At 50.9% G+C, this 19,252-nt stretch overlaps 1 protein-coding gene across 4 annotated transcripts in view; it reads right to left on the bottom strand.

The window, feature by feature from the left end:
- Nucleotides 1-19,252, bottom strand: part of EYA2 (EYA transcriptional coactivator and phosphatase 2) — a 202,288-nt gene that overhangs the window by 8,363 nt on the left and 174,673 nt on the right. For all 4 annotated transcript variants that reach the window (XM_084887495.1, XM_084887493.1, XM_084887492.1 and 1 more), the window contains 4 exons: nucleotides 8,478-8,536; nucleotides 5,486-5,646; nucleotides 1,391-1,505; nucleotides 1,075-1,196 (listed from right to left, as the gene is read on the bottom strand). In XM_084887495.1, coding sequence (XP_084743621.1) covers nucleotides 1,075-1,196; nucleotides 1,391-1,505; nucleotides 5,486-5,646; nucleotides 8,478-8,536 — 457 coding nt within the window. The remainder of the gene's footprint in view (nucleotides 1-1,074; nucleotides 1,197-1,390; nucleotides 1,506-5,485; nucleotides 5,647-8,477; nucleotides 8,537-19,252) is intronic.

Below are 19,252 nucleotides of genomic sequence, written 5' to 3' on the forward strand. Positions count from 1 at the left end.
CTGTGCTGTGGTGCATCCCGTGCCCTGCGGGCCAGCAGCATCCCTGGTCTGTGCCCCGGGGCTGCCAGTAACAACTCTTCCGGTTATGAAAATGAAAACTATCCGGCTCTCCTCTGGGAGGACCTTGCCCTCACTGTTGGGAACCACTGACTTACATGAACTCACTCACTGACCTGACACAGCAATCCTGGTGAAATTGGCACCAACACAGTCCCCCATTTTAGAGATAAAGAGACTGAGGCTCAAGGTGCTTCGGTGCCTTGAAGATGAGCGGGATGGGAGGAGGAATGAGAGCAGTCATACAACAGCTCCTGTTTTTGAGTGCCTGTGCTCTGCTGGGAGCTGTCGATGTTTTACACACACTATTCACTGGATGCTTCGAGGCAGGAGAGCATCCACTTTACAGATGGGCAAGCTGAGGCAGAGAGAGGGGACGTCACCTGCCCGAGGCCAAGCGCAGGGCCAGGATTTGAACCCAGGCTGCCTGCCTCCAGTGTCTGAGCTCTGAACTCCTCTGCTAGCACTGCTCTCAAGGGAATCGACTCTGTTGCAGACCATTCCTCCCTGGTTTCCTCCTCTGTGGGAGCAGAGGCTGGGTCAAAGCAGGGGTTCCTAGCTGTCCTCCGAGTGAACAGAATTACACCCACTGCAGTGCCTCCCACTAAGGAGGTTGGGCCAATGACATGTGAGGGACCTGCCATGAGGAGTGGGCGTGGGTGGTCTGTCTCGGCTCCTTCACTTCTGCCATGGGAAGAGCGTGGTCCCGGGTGGCCGCAGGCTCCACAGGGAGGAGCCATGGGGAGCACACCGGAACCTGGAGCTGAGCCCAGCAGAACCACAGCCGACTGCGATGTCAGCCTTTTATCTGGGGTGTTTGTGAGAGCAGGCGTGCAGGTATCCTAACTGTGGAAAACTGTGTTCCCAACCAATTTCCGGTTGGAAGGGTTGTTTTGGGGATCTGAGCCCTGTCCTTGGGCAAGTTCTGGAACATCACTAGCGTCTTCCTTGAACTTCCCACGCCGGGGGAGGAACACTAACCACGCCCTGAGTCCCCTGAGGCTGGGGTCCCCTTACCTGTCTTGGTTGCACTGTAGATGTTCTCGATGGGAAACACGGAGCCCAGTCCGTACAGCAGGACTTTGGCCAGGGCGGGGATCAGTTGAGTGGTGGTGACCAGCACGTTGACGCAGTTGGGCCTGAGGTCGGGGAGACAGTAGTCAGAACCCCAGGGGACCCCCAGGCCATGCCCTCGGCTGTCACGGCAGCTCCTTGCTCATCTGCGGCACCAGGCGTCCACGATCGAACGTCTGGAAAGTGCCGGTGAGGATCTGGAGAGACCTGTTCCCTGAGTGTGGACATGGGAGGAGGGAACACGAGGGCTCCCACTTACCGGGAATGGATGAGGTTCAGTGCCTTCAGGGAGTGGGTCAGCCAGAGGTCGGTCAGAGCTTCCAGCTCAGCTCGGAGCTGCAGCCAGGTCTCTCTTTTGGGCGCGCCTATCAAGCCTGTGGGCACAGGGAGGGAAGACATGGCGGCTGTCATTTACGAAGGCCTGGGAGGGCTTAGCACTAGGGAAGGGGAGTCGAGCTACCTTGAGGTTTCAAATCAGAGGACCCCCAAAGTCAGCTTCACTCCAGTAATCTCAATCTTATTTTGGGACTGCCTGATTGATCTGTTCATCCAACAAAAATTCAGAAGTGCCTTCAGCATGGTCATATTGTGACAAGCATGGAACATACAGGGATAAACAAAATATCCCAACTATAGAGCTTACACTGTTACAATGGAGACAAAAGTTAATAAGTAAAAAAAAGACTAACATTTATTGAGTGCCTACTGTGTGCAGGACCCTGTGCTTTTAACATGGAATTTCATTTTATTGCTACATGGACCCTAGAGGTGGACACTTTTTATTTTTTTACGTTGAGATATAACATCAGGTTAGCCAGTTAAAGAAACAGGCTTTGTGGGGCTTTGTGACTGGCTCTCTATTGAGAGGAAATAATGGAGACGGGCAGCTGACCCCCGGAGCCCACTAACTGGTGTTTCTAACCCTGACTGTCCTCTCTCAGCCATCTGTGTCCTTAAGGGAATGTGCAGACTCAACAGCCCATGGCCCTGCCCCACTGCCCTTATGTCCTTCCATTCCAGCCGAGGGGCCTCCTCATTGGTCCTTGAAACACCAAATATGTTCCTGCCTCAGGACCTTACACACTTACACACCTCATGTCTACCCCGAACCACTCTTCTTATCTTAAAAAAAAAAAAAAAAAAAAAAAATATATATATATATATATATATATATATATATATATATATATATTGATTTTTTACAGAGAGGAAGGGAGAATAAGTGAGAGTTAGAAACATTGATGAGAGAGAAACATCAATCAGCTGCCTCCTGCACACCCCCTACTGGGGATGTGCCCACAACCAAGGTATATGCCTTTGACCGGAATCGAACCTGGGACCCTTCAGTCCACAGGCCAACGCTCTATCCACTGAGCCAAACCAGTTAGGGCTCTTCTTATCTTTTTTAATCCTCACCTGAGGACATGCTTAGAGAGAAAGGGAGGGAGGGAAGGAGAGAGAGAGAGAGAGAGAGAGAGAGAGAGAGAGAGAGAGAGAGAGAGGAGACTGGGGATAGAACCCACAAGCTTTGAGTTTTTAGTGCACTGCATGATGCTCAACCAACTGAGCCACGCTGACTGGGCCACTCTTCTTACTTACCTTGCCTTTTTGCCTTGCTGAACCCTTCACGGCCCAGGGGTCCTCAAACTTTTTAAAGTGGGGGCTAGATCATGGTCCCTCAGAGAGCTGGAGGGCCGGACTATATGAACTATTGTACTAATTCCTACTGTAACACCTCGGCTGCGCTCACTGCCCAAAAAACCTGGCGGGCCGGATCAGACTCCTCTGCGGGCCGCATGTGGCCCGCGGGCCGTAGTTTGAAGACCCCTGCTTCACGCTCATCATAAATGCCATTAATTCTGGAAGGCCTATTCTGGTCAGTTCCTTCTACTTTATGCTCTCCCAACACACTGCACCTCTTCTCACAGCTGTGATTTAAAGTGTCTGCGTGATCATGTGTTTGGTGTCGGCCTCAGCCATTGGATGGTTGGCTCTATGAGGGAGGAACCAAGTCGGTCTTGTTCCCGCCATGGGACCAGCCCTACAGCCGGCTGAACATGGCTGGTGATGAGTCGATATGTGTTGAAGCAAGGATGAATCACTGGGACCAAGTGCTGCCTCATGCCTTTGCTATTTAGACAACATCCCCTCCACGCAGAAGACCCTCCCTGTGGTCTACAAGGCCTGTGCCATCTGGGCACTGGCCCCTCATCCCATACCTTTCCGCATGCCACCTCGCGGCAGCCACACTGGCTGCTGCTGCTTCTTTTCCTGAAAAGCACCAAGTTCTTTTGTTCTTGGGGCTTTTTGTTTGCTATTTGTGGTGGACATGGCTAGCTGCCTTCTACTAGCCATTTCTCTCTTTAATAATTAACATAATAACGCTATGACAATCTCATTAGTAACGAGAACCAGGATTTTTTAGCTAAGTACCTGGCTGCCACGCTAGAAGCTACATTCCTGTCTCCACTGCAGCCTGAGCAGGCTGGTTCTGTGATGCAGAGTCAGCTCGGAGGTGGGGGAGGAGGCAGCAGAGACTGAAGGGGGAGAGGGGAGGGGGGCTGCCCACTGGCATCCTGCCAGCCCTGAGCTCCCGGCCTGTTGACACAGCGAGTAATTTCCCCTCAGTTTATGGGAAAGCAAAGCAGCCTGACAGAAACCCCGGGTATTTCCTGGGGCTTAACCTGGATGGGGAGCAGATGGCCTCCGCTGGCTGACTTCATCCCTGTCTCTCCACCCAAGCTCCCTTCCTCCCCTTTCTCCTTGTAGGGCTGGGTGAGCCAGCAGGGCTGAGCCTGAAGCTCCCTGCTTCACTCCTGCAATTGATAGACAGATGGGTGTGAGAGGTCTTGAATGTGGGTGAGGTGGTGGAGCTGCTAGCCGGAGCTGTGTGATGCCGGGCAGGTTACTTAACCTCTCTGATCTCAGTTTCCACCCTCACACAACACTGGTGATAAAACCACTTAACTTATAGGGAAGTTGTGAAGAGCAACTAAACTATTAGACGAAAAGCCAATAACACAAAGTCTGGCGTAGAGGAAGTGCTCAATAAACATTAGTTATTCCCAGGACTGCGTTCCTCTGCAGCCACGGGCGAGACAGAAAGCCCTGAAGAGCTGATGGTCCCTCTGGGAAAGTGGGAGACCCAGGAGATCCCGGGAAAAAAAAAACTCCCAAGCAAAACTGGAAGGAGCTAGTGACAAACGCTACCATTTGTTAGTCAGTGGCTGCTATGTACCGGGCCTTTTGTCTGTGTTAACAACAAACCTCTCCGTCACCCAGGGAGCAGGATTATTTTTAGCCCCATTTCGTAGACTTAGAAACCAAGGTTCAGGGAGACTGACATGGAAGGTGCCAGCACTGGGACTGGAAGTGGAATCTACCTTAGCTGAGACCCTCCAGGGGTGGAGGAGGGAGCCTTGGAGCTTTGGGGCCAAGGGCATACGGTAGACACACCTAGCTTTCCCTCTGTGGGCTTTTCCCTTTCAGTGCCTCCAGGGATATCATCTCCGTTAAGATCCACGGACTTAGAGGGAGTGAGCTAGGGCCTGGGGACTGTGAGCCCACCTGCCCCCAACCCCTCCCGGACGGCTCGTTCAGTGCGATAACGCACCGCTCTCCTGCTCCGAGCCCGCAGCTTTCAGGTCTGCCGCATGATAGCATCACCAGGGGACCGTATGCATCCTGATGCCGGGGCGGCCGGCAGACCGAGGAAATCAGATCAGACATCCCTCAGGTGGTGCCAGTAGGAGCCAAGTTTGAGAACCAGTGGCTTCCAGTGCTTCTCGGACTCTGTTGCCACAGGTTACCCGGCGTCCTGAGAGCTAACAAGCACCCAGGTGATGCTCTTGCGGCTGGTCCACAGACCACAATCTGAGCAGCGAGGGCTGAAACCCCAAACCCGAGTGAGCATCAGAACCCCCCTGGAGGGGTGACAGAAACCGAAGGCCGGCCCGCCCAGAGCGTCAGACTCCGCAGGCCTGGGAGGGCCAGGGAACCTGCATTTCCAGCCCCTCCAGGCGATGCCCATGCTGCTGGCCGAGGACCACACTGGGAGGAGCAGTGGTTGTGAGGGAGGCGTGGGGTGGGGTCCTGCCATCTTGAGCAACATGCGTCCTCGACTCCTCAGCCTCCTCCCCGCACAGTGATGGTGCGGACACAGAGCCCCCTTCCAGGGGCAGCATGAGGATGGCACCGAGTGAGCTGATCCCCCGCAACCCGCTCAGAGCAGCGCCTGGCACAGTGCCCTCGAGGTCAGCGACAGCGGCCATCCTGGGTGCCCTTCCCCTGGTGGGTGTGGCCCGCGCACCCACAGGCCCGTGACCACGGTGGCGGCCCTCTCCCGCACACTCACCGCCCACGTTGTTCTTGTAGGTGTTGTACATCTCCTTGACCCGCCGGTAGCGGAAGGCCAGCTTCCTCATCCAGTCCACGCCGCCGTGGACGCCGGAGCCCAGGCACAGGTTGGCTCCCGGGGCCGAGCTGTGGAAGCCATCGGCGGAGAAGTTGTAGGTGCTGCGGAGGGAGAGGGGGCAGGCGGGAGAAGAGGCAGTGTTAATGGGGGAGGGGGCCCTCAGAACCATGGGTGGGGCTCAGGGACCCACAGCCCGCCCCCCCGCCGAGTGTGTGTGTGTGTGTGTGTACGTGTGGGAGCAGCAGGACCACAGGGTTATCAGCTTCCCGAAGAATTGGGGCGCCTTCTGCTCTTGCCTAACCAGCACCCGCTTTCCTTTCTTTGGGTAGGAAGTAACATGTCTATTTTCTTTTTTGGGGACTAGCCCTGTCCCTGTGTGCAGCGGCCACAGTAGGGAAAGCCCCTCTTTCTCCCTTTAGAATTTCTGGATGAAAGAGAATTAAATAATAATACAAAAAGGTTGGATTTGGTTCATCCTGACAGAAGAGTCCATAAGAAAACCGGTTCCCACTACGGCGATCCCCGAATCTGCCCTGCTCCCCCTCCTTCTGAGGCCAGCCCGCCGCCCTGCTCCTCATTCTGTGAGCACCTCCACATCTTGCCATGGAATTCCCTATTTTAATCTGTTGACTTGTTGCCAGAGGCAGAGTGGATTGCTGGTGCTTGGCAGGTAAAACCCTGCCTGGAATGCGGCTGCTGGGCCACGGGGTTCCCGTGCGGAGACGGGGGCGCCAGCAGAGCCGCTGGCCACTGGGAGCCATGGGGGCCATAAGGAGGTTCCCACCCCCGGCAGCCACAGCGTGAGCGTGAGAACCCCAGCTCCCCAGGGCGCACGCTCTCCTCCCCCACCAGCAGCCTTGGGAGTAAATCACGGGGAGCACTTGCTTTAAGGTCAGGGGTGGCGGTGGGGGGGATACCTGAGTGTGTGTAGCAGGGGGTGAAGCCCAGAAGCTTCAAGGACACACGTGAGCATCCCTTTAGACTCTAAAGTTTAGAGAGAAGAAGGCGGGAAGGAAACAGTCACTCTGGGACTGGGCCGCCTGCCTCAGGGTGTGGGTGTGGGTGCGGCTGATGATTTTCTCTTTGCACTATTTGCTCTTTCTGGATTTTCTTCAAGTTCAGGAGTGAGACAATTCGTCTTTTGAAAAGATGCAATGCGAGGACCATGAAACGACACCTGGAAATTGTATCTTAAGTACCTCCTGGTTAGCACCACTGCTACGCGGAGATAAAAAGAAACTGGAGCCCGGCCAGCATGACTCAGTGGTTGAGCACGATCGACCTCTGAACCGAGAAGTCACAGCTGGATCCCCAGTGTGGGCTGTGCAGGAGGCAGCCGATCAATGATTCTCTCTCATCATTGATGTTTCTCTCTTCCTCCCTTCCTCTCTGAAATCAATAATAAAAAAAAATATTTATAAAGGAATTTGAAAAGTGTGACGTGGGAACCAGACCATGTTGTGATGTGACACGTGGCCATCGCCCACGAAGCCTGGGCTCAGCCTGAGCACAGGCCAGGCCTCCACGCCTGGATGTAAAACTCTTTAATCAGCTTTACTTTCTTATCCATTTACAGACCAGAATACTCACACATGCACACAGACCCACATAAACACTATGCACCGTGTGAGGGAGCACAAAACCGAAAGCAAGAGAGGCACAATGCCAGAAAGTGGTCTGTCTGAGGGGTGTGTGTGTGTGTGTGTTGTGGGCGGGGGAAGCCTACAGTGATTTTAGCTTCTTCTCTGCTCTTTACGGAATGACTCAAATTTAGAAAGACCTGTGGAGACATCACTACTCTAACCACTCGTCTGCATAGACACTTCCTCTTTCCTGTGAAAGGTATGATGGATAGTCTGCTTCTTTGTCAGCTGTGAGCCTGGCTTCTAGTTGAGCTGTACTCCCCCTGTGGGAGCGCACTGACCACCAGGGGGCAGCTCCTGTGTTGAGCTTCTGCCCCCTGGTAGTCAATGTGCGTCATAGTGACTGGCCGATTGGTTGTTCTGGCCATTCTGCCATTTGGTTGCTGGGCTTTTATTATATAGGATATATATATATATATATATATATATATATATATATATACACACACACACACACACACACACACACTAAAGAATGCAATAAAACTTTAGAAGAATATATACCAAACTCTAAAAAAATTAAAAAAAAATTTATTTCAGAGAGCAAGGGAGAGCGAGAGCAAGATAGAAACATCAATGATGAGAGAGAATCATTGATCAGCTGTCTCCTGCAAGCTCCCTACTAGAGATCGAGTCCACAACCCAGACAATTGTCCTCCCCAGAAATTGAACCAGGATTTGTAGGTCTGCAGGCCGAACTCTATCCACTGAGCCAAATTGGCTAGGACTATACCAAACTCTTAATGGTGGTAATTCTGGGAGGCAAGGTCAGGAGTGGTTGGATTAAAAAAAAAAAAGTATTTATTTATTTATTTTTGAGAGAGAGAGGAAGGGAGAGAGAGAGGGAGAGAGAAAGAGAGAAATCAACGAGAGAGAACCACTGATAGGCTGCCTCCTGCACACCCCCAACTGGCATGTGCCTAAACCCAGAACCAGACCTCTAGGTGCATGGGACAACGCTCAACCAACTGAGCCACACTGGCCATAGATGAATTTTTTTTTATAATGTGCATGTATTACTTTAGCAAACAAGAAATAGAGAGAGGAACATAAGTAGGCTCACAGAGAATTAGTGGAAGTCTCAGCCTTAAGGACTTGAGGGGATGTGGAGGAGGCTGCAGGTGGGGGTGTGGTTTCTGAGCGCAGAGAAACACAAGTCCCAGTTCTGGCTGGAGGCAGGCGTGTCTTGTTCTGACAACCAGCCAGCCCCGCCTCTCCACTCCCTAGTGGAAGGCCAGTGCGATGACCAATCCAAAGGGGCTTACTTGACTCCCTCCACCCCTTCCTACCTTAAATCTTGGCCGTTGTCATCGGATGAGACGTCATCGACGTGGATCTGGTCACAATCCTATGGTGCATTTGGCAAGAAGAGGGGAAAGAGGGAGAAATGTGACTGGTTAGATGCCGCCTTTAAGAACTGGTTTCATAAAGGTAATTTGTTACAGGAAACAGATACCTTTCCGGTTTAAACGAGAGGGGTAGGATGAGCACTGGATTGGGAGACAGAGTCCTGAATTCCAGCCTGAGCTTTGCCACTAAAGGTCGATGATCTTGGGCAAAGTCTCATTCCTCTTTCACCGCTAGTCTCCTCATAAACAATGGGTTGGCTATAAGGATATAATTTATCATGCAAACCAAGGGGCTGCTATTAATATCACATTGGGAGGATGGGCACACACTAGGACCACCCTGTTTGTCCACCCCCAGGGACACCAGGGCACATGGTGGAAACCTCTGCTTTGTTCCAGGTGTTTCCTCTGCTTGGGATTCTCTCCCACCCTCACCTACTTAGTGAACCTTGTCTTCTTCTGGCATTAGCTTCTGGATGTACCCCTTCCCCAAGTCCCCTTCTGCGTCCGATGACCTGAGATCATGGCCTATTGAGCACTTACTATGTGCCAGGCACTGTCCCAAGGGCTTGCCATTCAACAGAATCCAATGACATGCTGCTTGCGACCACCCACAGGTCTCTCAGTTCTCTTGGGGAAGCACCTTATCAAAGGTGGGTTAAGACCACAGGGAGGGGAATGATGAAGGTGGGCACATAATCCAGGCCCAACCAATCAAAGGGACGACCTGGCAACCCTCTGGCCAAAGTGATTGCTTCAGGGAGAGCATGTGGTCTAAGCCGAACCAAGGGGAACGAGCCATGGGACTCTGGCTTGGACTTCTGGAAGAGAGGTGCTCTCTGGGAGCTGGAGGGACGGGTCCCATGGTTTGGTCTCCTGGATCCAGCCATCACTGAAACCAAGCCACCCGGACCATGGTCGGCTGGATAAAGGTCCCCCAAAGATGTCCACGTTCTAATCCCTGAAAACCTATCTGGCCCAAGGGACGTGGCAGATGTGATTAAGTGAAGGATGTGAGGTGGGGAGATTATCTGGATTCTCCAGGTGGCCCCGAATGCAATCACAAAGTCCTGTAAATACGAGGCGGAGGGATATTGGATGACAGAGAGGATAAGGAGATTGGAGTGGTGCCCTTTGAAGATGGAGGAAGAGGCCAGAAGCCAAGAAATACAAGAAGAAGCCGAAAAGGCAAAGGACAGGTTTCCCCTCCGAGCTGCAGGAGAAACCCCCCAGCTGACACCTGCAGCCCAGCGAGCCTCCCGCTGGCCTGCTGGCTTCCAGAACCGTAAGAGAATACACTTGTGTTGTTTTAAGCCGCTAAGTGTGCGGTAATTTGTTACAGCAGCCACGGGAAACTGATACCTTCTTGGTTTAAGCGAGAGGGGTTGGATTTCTGTCACTTTGAAACCAGGAGTTAGGAGCTATGCTAAGCACCCCACAGAAGCTGCACGCAGTACACACCAATCCCGTCACCTCCACCTCCGCCGGAACGTGCATCTGGATATGCTGATGCGGCAGAACCTGTGAGCCCGCCGGGCCAGCCCGTGAGAGCTCAGGCTCCAGAGTCTTACCGCCTGGGCTTGGGTCCTGGGTCCAACCACGTCCCAGCTGTGTGACCTCGAGCAACCCGAGGTCGGGCTGGTTCGTGGAGATGCTGATGGAACCTTTTCCACAGGGGTGACGGGAGGAAAAGGGAGATGCCTGGCACGCAGTAGGTGACCATAAATGTGAGTTCTTATTACTGCAAAGAACACTGTGGGCAGTGAGTGGCGGTCCTGGTTGTGAGACTCTTTGGAGAGTGCTGGAAAAAACTGGGGGACAGCGGGGGACCCCTATGGAGCCGGCAGATAACTGGGCTACACCTAAAGCCTCTTCTGCTCATTATTTCGTATTTCCTTTCTTCCCACGTACAGGACTCTAACTCATGTTTGGTGGTCTCAGGTATAGTCTATGACCCCCTCCCCAAAGTAGTCGAGTTCTATGGTGCACCCCGAAGTTACAAACATCTCACCGTCATGTTAATATGGTAGCAATTAGCCACATGTGGTTATCTATAGTTACATTTAAATTAATTAAAATGAAATAAACTTCATAATTCAGTCCCTTAATTCAATTTTTCTTTCTTTTATTTTTCCCTTTCTTCACCAGATTTCAAGTGCTCAGTAGCCACACGGAGCTGGTGGCTACCATCGGGCATGGCGCATGTATTCCCATCATCACAGAAAATCCTATTGGCATGTTGAGGGATAAAAGAATCAGGCTGACAACTTATCCCCTAGCTGGTAAAGTCAATTAGGGAAGAGCTGACAAGCTGGCGGGGAGACACGGCTTATTTAGCCACAGAGCACTTAGCGTTTGTTTTTGGAAACCATACCTGGGTGAAAACCCAGGGAGTCTCTGTGTCTCTGTCTGTGTCTCAGGTTTTCAGCTACTCTGAGAGTTTACAAGCCCGGGCAATGCGGGGCTAGCATTCCTATATCCCGGCAACGGGTGGCTGGGACATCCAGTCCCCCAGTGTCTCCGGGGCCTTCTTCACTTCACATCGCCTGGTCGCTTGGCCTCTGAGGGCACCTGCGTTTGAGACCGCTGTTGGAAGGGTCTCAGGACCAGTGCTCCTGGCATATTAATGAAAACGATTGAAAAGCCAACGCAGACTGGACAGAGCACAGAGAAAATGAAATGAATAGCGAATTACCCCCAGCCCTTTGCTTTGCCTGAAATTGGAAAAACACCTCCCTATGCCCTCCCGCCCTTTGCTCAAGCTCAAAAGCTGCACTGGGGGTCCCAGGCTCCGGGCCCTGGGCAGGGCTCCCTGTGCTTTCCCTGATGTCAGGGGAAAGGCATGTGGGAGGCTCTGGTTTTCTCATTTGCAGGGGGATTGTTGGGGGCGCTAAAGTGTGACAACAGTAGCGATCACATTTCGGACTTGGTAAAATACCATGACGCTCAGCGAGACACTACCTCATACTCCACCAGCTGACCTGGATTGAGTTACCTGCGCTGGGGGAGGGGGACGAGGCGAGGACATAAGGACGGTGCTGAGCTCTGGGGAAAGCGGGTCTTATGCCTCTCAACCCTGTTAATGGCTTCCCGGGGGCCAAGTGTGATTATCCTGGGGGGTCTGAGCCGAACCAGCTGGCAGAGACAGAGGAAGGGGGGGGGGGGCAATGGGCGAGGCCCCGTGCGATCCTGGCCTCAAAGAATTCGCGCTTTCCGACTCAGAGAGACGCCCGCCAAGAGCGGTGCACGGGTGCCCATCCTCCCAGTGAGAAACTGGAAAACACCCGAAGTCCCCGCGATGGGACCGGAGCTAAATGAAATATGGTCCATCCCGTCTGGGGAGTCCTACCCAGCAGCTCAGAAGAACGAGGTGGGCTTTCACGTTAGCACATGGAATTATTTCCAGGACACCCTATCGCGTGAGAAAAGCAGGCTGGAGGCTGTAAGAGCCGTGGCACAGGACCTACCGCAGAGGGTGTTGTAAGGGTTCATGAACCACACAGGTAAAGCACTCTGGAAAGTGCTCTCCCACAGAAAACGCCGCTTATACGCTTGGAGAAATCATTGCTGTTATCACCTTCCTGCATTCCATAGGCCCAAACTCCGTGCCTGGTGCCGTCAGGGTCAAATGAAACGGAGGTCGTCACCCCAGAGCGAGGCTCATGGAGGCCGTCCTGCCGGTGCGGCCGTTTATAAGGTGACCAGGCGTCCCGTGGGACGTGGGACAAATCGTTAAAAATCGGGACTGTCCCGCCAAAAGCGGGATGTCTGGTCACCTTAGTTTAGAAGCAAAGCAGGACACAGACTCCCAGCTCATGCTCCATGCATGCTCTACACTCATGCACCCCAGGGAGCCAGGCAGACAAGGGCTAGGGCAGACACGCTAAGGTCCATGTGACCGAGACACGTGGTGCCCTCAGCATTCCAATGCCCCTCCCTGGGCTCCAATCCTTGTCCTGCATGTTCCAGGTGTGTCATCTCGGGCCACTTGCTTTTAATACCTTTGAATTTTCAGTTGTTGTTTTCAATAAACTCTTAATGTTAGAATAATTTTAGATTTACAGAAAAGTTATGAATATAGTATAGGGAGGTCCCCTATCTCCAAGCCCAGTTACCCTCATTGTCCACAGCTGATAGTCCCTGTTAACACCTGATAGTTATAGTCACAACTAATACATAAACATCGCTGTATTATCATTAACTAATGCCAGTTCTTTATCTGTTGTGTTTCCACTTATGTCCTTTTTTTTTTTTTTTTCTCTTCTAGGATCCCAGCCAGGGAACCCCATCACGTTTTGTCATCTTGTCTCTTTAAGTTCCTCTGAGATGCTCTAGTTTCTCAGAATTGTTCCCTTGGTTTTGATGACAATTTAAAAGCATCATCAAAATTTTGTCGAGTGTCTCTCAACTGGGATTTGTCTGATGTGTTTCTCTCGGTTGGACTGGGGTTATGAGTTTTGGGAAGGGAGATCACAGCGGTGAAGTGCCATTCTCATCACATCATATCAGGGTGCATGCTACAGGCACGGCTGATCCCTGTTGATGTTGACCATGATCACCTGGCTCAGGAGCGCTTGCCAGCTTCTCTACGGGAGAGTGATTCTCCCTCACCGTTCCACATTCTACTCTCTGGAAGGAAGTCACGATGCAAAGCAATTCCACAATCAAGGGTGGAGGATCTGAACAAATTATCTGGAGTTTTTCTGAATGAAGATGAGTTTATTTTCCCACGCCATGTTTAGGGGGCGTCTTCCCTGCCCCACAGAATTAGCCATTTCTTTAGGAGCCCTTATTCTTTTTACTGGAGAATGGTGTTAGGAACCAAGGTCTGGGCGGTGGGTGTGCTTGTTGCTACAGGAGTGTCATGGCTTCCGAGCCCTCTCTAGCCACAGAGCAAGGCCTGCTGTTCTTCTTTTTTTTTAAAAAAGTATGAAACATGGGGCCCTGGGAGTGTAGCTCAGTTGGTTACAGCATCGTCCTGATACGCCAAGGTTGCAGGTTCTAGCCCTAGTCAGGGCACCTACAAGAATCAGCCAATGAATGCATAAATAGGTGGAACAACAAATTAATGTTTCTCTCTCTCTCTCCCCTGCCCTCTAAAATAAATAAATAAACATGTAAAACTATGGAACAGGGTGACTGTATCCACGTCAGGTGTGTTACGAGGCACGTAGCAGGCCTACTACACGGCCCCAGTTAGGGTCCAGAGCATCTTTCACCTGAGGTCTGAAACGGAAGCGCAGATAGGCTCCAAGTGGAATCACGTTCAGAGTCACAGGGCACCAGCAGAGCGATGTGAGGGGTCGCAGGGACTGTGTATCTGTCATGTGCCCAAAGCCCTGGAGATTTAGGTTCAGGGCGACACTGGTCTCCTAAAAGGCGTGGGAGAGGATTCCATTTTTCTCTTTGCTCTGTAGTTTGTGCAAGATGAGACTTATCCTTTCTTCAGTGTCTGGTGGACTCATGTTTAAAACCAGCTGGTGTCTTTTTTTAAATTTTATTTTAATTTTATTTTTTTTATTACATCCTTAACTACCATTTCAATTTCTCACTACCACAGGTTTCACTTATTATTAAATTCCCTCTTGAGTTAGTTTTGGTAATTAGTATCTTCCTGAAAAGTGTCCACTCCATCTAGGTTTTCAGACTCTTTGGTATAATATTGTACATGGTGTTCTCATAATTTTAAAGTAAGAATCTCCCCTGAATCTGTAGTAACGATCCAGCCTTTTAGTCTGAATGTTGTTTATCATCGATCTCTTCTTTCTTTTCTTCTTTTATTTCCTGATCATGCTTGCCAAAGGCTCCATGACCTCCACAGCCTTTTTCAATGACCACTTCTTCTTCGTTTTCCTGTTTTTCTAGTGAGTGTAATTCAAGGCTGGCTGTGTCTGTCTGGACCATCCTTTATCTGCATCCCACAGGTCTGGACACTTGGCATGCTCATTGTTGCTCGTTTCTGAACAGCAAGTTCAGGGACTAATATTTATCAAACAAACCCTTTTCTGATTAAGCTGGTGACAGCCAGGGTTCCCCAACCTGCCCTCCTGTGGCCCGATCCCATTACTTTTTGTCCTGGGCTGCCTGGAGACTCGACTGCAGAAAGGAAATTGTTGACAAATTTGCTTGAGAAAAATGGCTCTTGTCAGGGCCCAGAAGGGATCGCTGGCCACCCCTCCTTGGAGGCAAGTATGTTTTTAAGTGCGATTGCTTCATGCTGCCGCTCCCCTAGCAGAGAGGGGCCTGCTCCCTGGAGGGGAACCGGGCCATCTTTCTTGTGTTGTCTAAATGTTTAACTTATCTTAAGAGCATTAAAGAGGCCGAGGGCCGCACTGCATTAATGGCCAGTTGGGCAGGACGCCTTGGAGAGCGGCTCGGCGCTGACACAGTGAAATATTACCCGCCCCGATAGCTCCTGCAGAACGGTAAATCACGCCTGCCCAGACCCAGCCGCTCCGAGTCCCTCCGCAGAGGTCCTGCCCGAAGCTCCCCGCATGTGGACGAGCTCCCCTCCAGCCTGCCGCCTGCCTGGCCACTCCTGCACTGGAGCAGAGCTACCTTCTGCGGAACCTTTTAGGCCAGTGGTCGGCAAACTGTGGCTCGCGAGCCACATGCGGCTCTTTGGCCCCTTGAGTGTGGCTCTTCCGTAAAAATACCACGGCCTGGGAGAGTCTATTTTGAAGAAGTGGCGTTAGAAGAAGTTTATGTTTAAAAAATTTGTCTCTCAAAAGAAATGTCAATCCTTGTACTGTTGGTATTTGGCTCTGTGGACTAATGAGTTTGCTGAACACTGCTTTAAGTTAATCTTGCTTCTTATGAAGGACTCTTTCCTTCCACTCGCTCTGCTGACCCGAGCTCACTCTCTGCTCCGCAGTGCCTCTGAAAACCACCTCCCAGGGAGAGCAAATGCCTCAGCGTAGAAGTCAGCTTGGCCCGGGACCAAATCCGCTCACTAGCTAGGAGACTCTGGGAAAACGACCTCTTTGGGCCTCGCCTTTAAAACAGAGGTTTACAAAACCTCCATTGCAGGGTTGTTGTGAGGTTTCAGTGAGAAAATGCATGTGTGATGCCTGGCACGGATGAGGTAAGAGCTCAACACATGTCAGTGCCTCCGTTTCCCCACCTCTAAGATGGGGACACACGGCAGTATGTACCTCCTGAGGCTGTTTGTAAAGGTTAAAGGAGCTCTCAGTGCCTGTCAGCTGTGGTCGTGTTTATCATTCCCCTCTGGACCCCCACTCAGCCCCACTGGCAGTCCACGTCATCCTTTCTAGAAATGCCTTCAGACCTTTTGCATATTGCTTTGCTCACCTTCAGGGTGGGAGTGACGTGCTTTCTCTGTTCAAAGTGGTTTTGGTGGTTATTTGTGTGACCTTTGTTTTGGGTATACAATGCACAGATGTGCTGACTCCGGGAGGAGTTTTCCCTCTCTCACCCGTCCTCTACGTCTACGCCGGGGATTTCCCCTCCCCTGGCTGCCAGCGCTTGCTTGTCCTCCTTCAGGCTTCCTGGCTGCTCCATCCATCCCTGCTCTTCCTGTGACCCCACCCTCTCCAGGACTATGTAAGTCTAGATTTCCCGTAGGGAGTCTTCTATCTCAAACCAGATGGCAAGCATGTTCCCTGGGAAAACCCACAGCATAGCAAGTAGGTAAGTGCAAGGACTATGGGGCCAGGTCACACGGGCCTGAATATTGCCACTGCCACCTGTGTGACTTTGGGCTGCTCACTTAACCTCTCTGTGCCCAATTTCTTCACCTGTAATATGGGTGTTATGGAGTGAATTTTTGTAGTCCCCCCAGTATGGCTGTATTTGAGGATGGGATCTCTAAGGAAGTAATAACGGTCCAATGAGGTCATAAGGGTGGGGGCCTTGATCTCAGAGGATTAGTGCCCTTTCATTAAGAAACATTAGAGGGCGCTCTCTCTCCCCCATCTGCCCAGGTACGGAGGAAGACCAGGTGGAGACATAGTGAGAAGGTGACCTTCTATAAGCCAGGAGGAGAGTCCTCACCAGAAACCAAATTTGCAGGCATCAGAATCTGGGAGTTTTGCCCCCAGAACTGTAAGAAAGTTAATGTGTGTTGTATATACATCCAGTCTGTGGTTATTTTGTTATGATAGCCTGAGCAGATAAATACAATAGAGATAATAATAGTGAAGATTAAATCAGTTAATATATAAACAGCTCAAGACAGTGCCTGGCACAAAATAACTTCTCAGTAAATCTCAGCTATGTCTTCTGTTATCACCATAATAATGAAAAATACAGTCCATATCTTACAAACTAAAACTCTACAGAGTTACACTGTCTGGTAGAACTTTCTATGAGGATGTAAATGTTCTGTTCTGTCCAATACCACAGCCACCAGCCACATGTGGCTATTACATTAAAATTAGAAAAAAGTTGCTTGGTGGCATTGTTCAGTGGTTGAGAGCACACCTATGAACCAGGAGGTCTACACTCAACCATTCAGTTCCTGGTCAGGGTGCATGCCCAGGTTGCAGGCTCAATCCCCAGTGTGGGACATGCAAGAGTCAGCCAATGATTCTCTCTCATCATCATCTCTCTCTCTCTCTCTCTCCCTCTCTGAAATCAATAAAAAATCTTTAAAAATTAGGAAAAAATCAATAAAAATGTATTAAAAAGCCCAGCATTGTGCAGTGGTTGAACATCAACCCATGAACCAAGAGGTTGCTGGTTTGATTCAAGGTCAGAGCACATGTCTGAATTGCAGGCTCAGGAGGCAGATGATCAATGATGTTTCTCTCTCATCAATGTTTCTGTTTCTATCCCTCTCCCTTCTCTCTCTCTAAAAATAAAAAAATCAGTAAGATTCGTTAAAATGAAATACAATGAAAAAGTCAGCCTCTCAGTTGCACTAGTCACATTTCAAGTGCTCGTGACCACATGTGACAAATGGAGACCGCATGGGACAGGGCAGAATGGAACTCGTATGCCATTGCAGAGAACCCCACTGACAGCACTGCTCTGCAGCACTGGCTTCCCCATGCTTTTGACTGTGACCTTCAGTAAGAAATACACTTTCCATCACACAGACACTTACATGGCTGAAACACACCTTATACTACTGAAATAAATTTTAAAGCAATAGTCACCACTACCATTTGTGGCATATCCTATATTCTACTTTATTCCTTAATCTTAAATTATTTAAGATATTATGCTGGTCTTGACCCTTTATGTGGGTCATGGTTTGCTCTACTGCAGTACTGATACTGAGTTATTGTAAAATCAGGGGTTGGGCAAGCTAGTTATATTTTATAACTTGCAGTAAAATAAAGACCTAACAATTTGCACAATTTACCCCTCTACCAGGTGCCCCTTGCATAATACCAGTGGCACCTGTAGCCCTTGCTGGGCATGTACAGTCTGCCAGGCTCTGGGCTGACTGCTTTCATCCATCTCCCACCATCATCACCACCTTGGAAGGCAGAGGATTTTCTTCTAACCATTTAACAGAGGGGGCTACTGAGGCTCAAGGAGAGGGAGCAACTTGCCCAAGACACAGCTTGGAGATGGTGGAGCCAGGACTTAAAGGCAGATTGAACTGGTTAGAAGGTGTTCTGCTTTCTTTCTTTTTTTAAAAACATATTTTATTGATTTTTTTACAGAGAGGAAGGGAGACAGATAGTTAGAAACAACGATGAGAGAGAAACATCTATCAGCTGCCTCCTGCACACCTTCCACTGGGGATGTGCCCACAACCAAGGTACATGCCCTTGACCGAAATCGAACCTGGGACCCCTCAGTCCACAGGCTGACGCTCTATCCACTGAGCCAAACTGGTCAGGGCAGAAGGTGCTTTTCTTAAACTGAGAACACACATCCTGAATGGCCTGAGATACAGCTAAACGTGGCACCTACCCTGTCTTTGATATGCCTCACAGGCTCTCCTTCTGAGTGCTCTGTGAGTCTGGGAACCACTGATCTAATGCAGACACCTGTTTCCACCCCTGCCTCCTCCAGTCTGTTCTCCACCCAGCAGCCAGAGGGAGCCTCTAAACCGTAAATCAGATCATATGGCTGCCCTGCTCAAAACCCTCCAATCGCTTTTTGTCATCCTCAGAATATTATCCAAAGCCTAACAGCCTAACGACGAGATCTGCCTCTAACCCCCACTGATCACCACAATCCTTCCTGCTCCTTCTGCTCCCACTACCATGTTCGTGTAACCTACCCCAGGGCCTTTGCACTGCTATCTCATGGCCTGACAAACTCTGAGATCCAGGTTCTTCCCATTTCTGCTCAGATGTCAAAGAAGCCTTATGCGGACAAGCCAAGAAAAATAACAGCCCTGTAGCCATCACCTCCCTGCCTCCACTGGCCTCCCTTTGGAGGCCTCCACCCGACATCATATATTCAGCTGTTTAAGGTCGCTTCCCCAGCTGGAAGGTCAATGCCTTGAGGGTGGGGATCTTGCTGTGTTTGTTTGCCTCCGAATCCACAGCACTTAGGGTAGGGCTGGCCGAGGGTGAGTTCTCCCTAAATGGCTGCTGCACCCGGGAGCTGACCTATCTGCAGCCGGACGGCAGGTTCAGAGGAGACTTTGTTCCTTAAACCGACCATCCTGCAGAAGCCTGGCCTGCCCTGGCCTCCCACAGGAGCCACAGGAGGGGACTCGGGGCTGCAGGAGGCTGCCGTGAGATGCCCACAGGACCCCCTGCACCCGCAAGCAGTATGTTTTCACTTGT

Source organism: Pipistrellus hanaki (genome assembly GCF_964339955.1).
Source record: "Pipistrellus hanaki genome assembly, chromosome: 6".
NCBI lineage: Eukaryota > Metazoa > Chordata > Mammalia > Chiroptera > Vespertilionidae > Pipistrellus > Pipistrellus hanaki.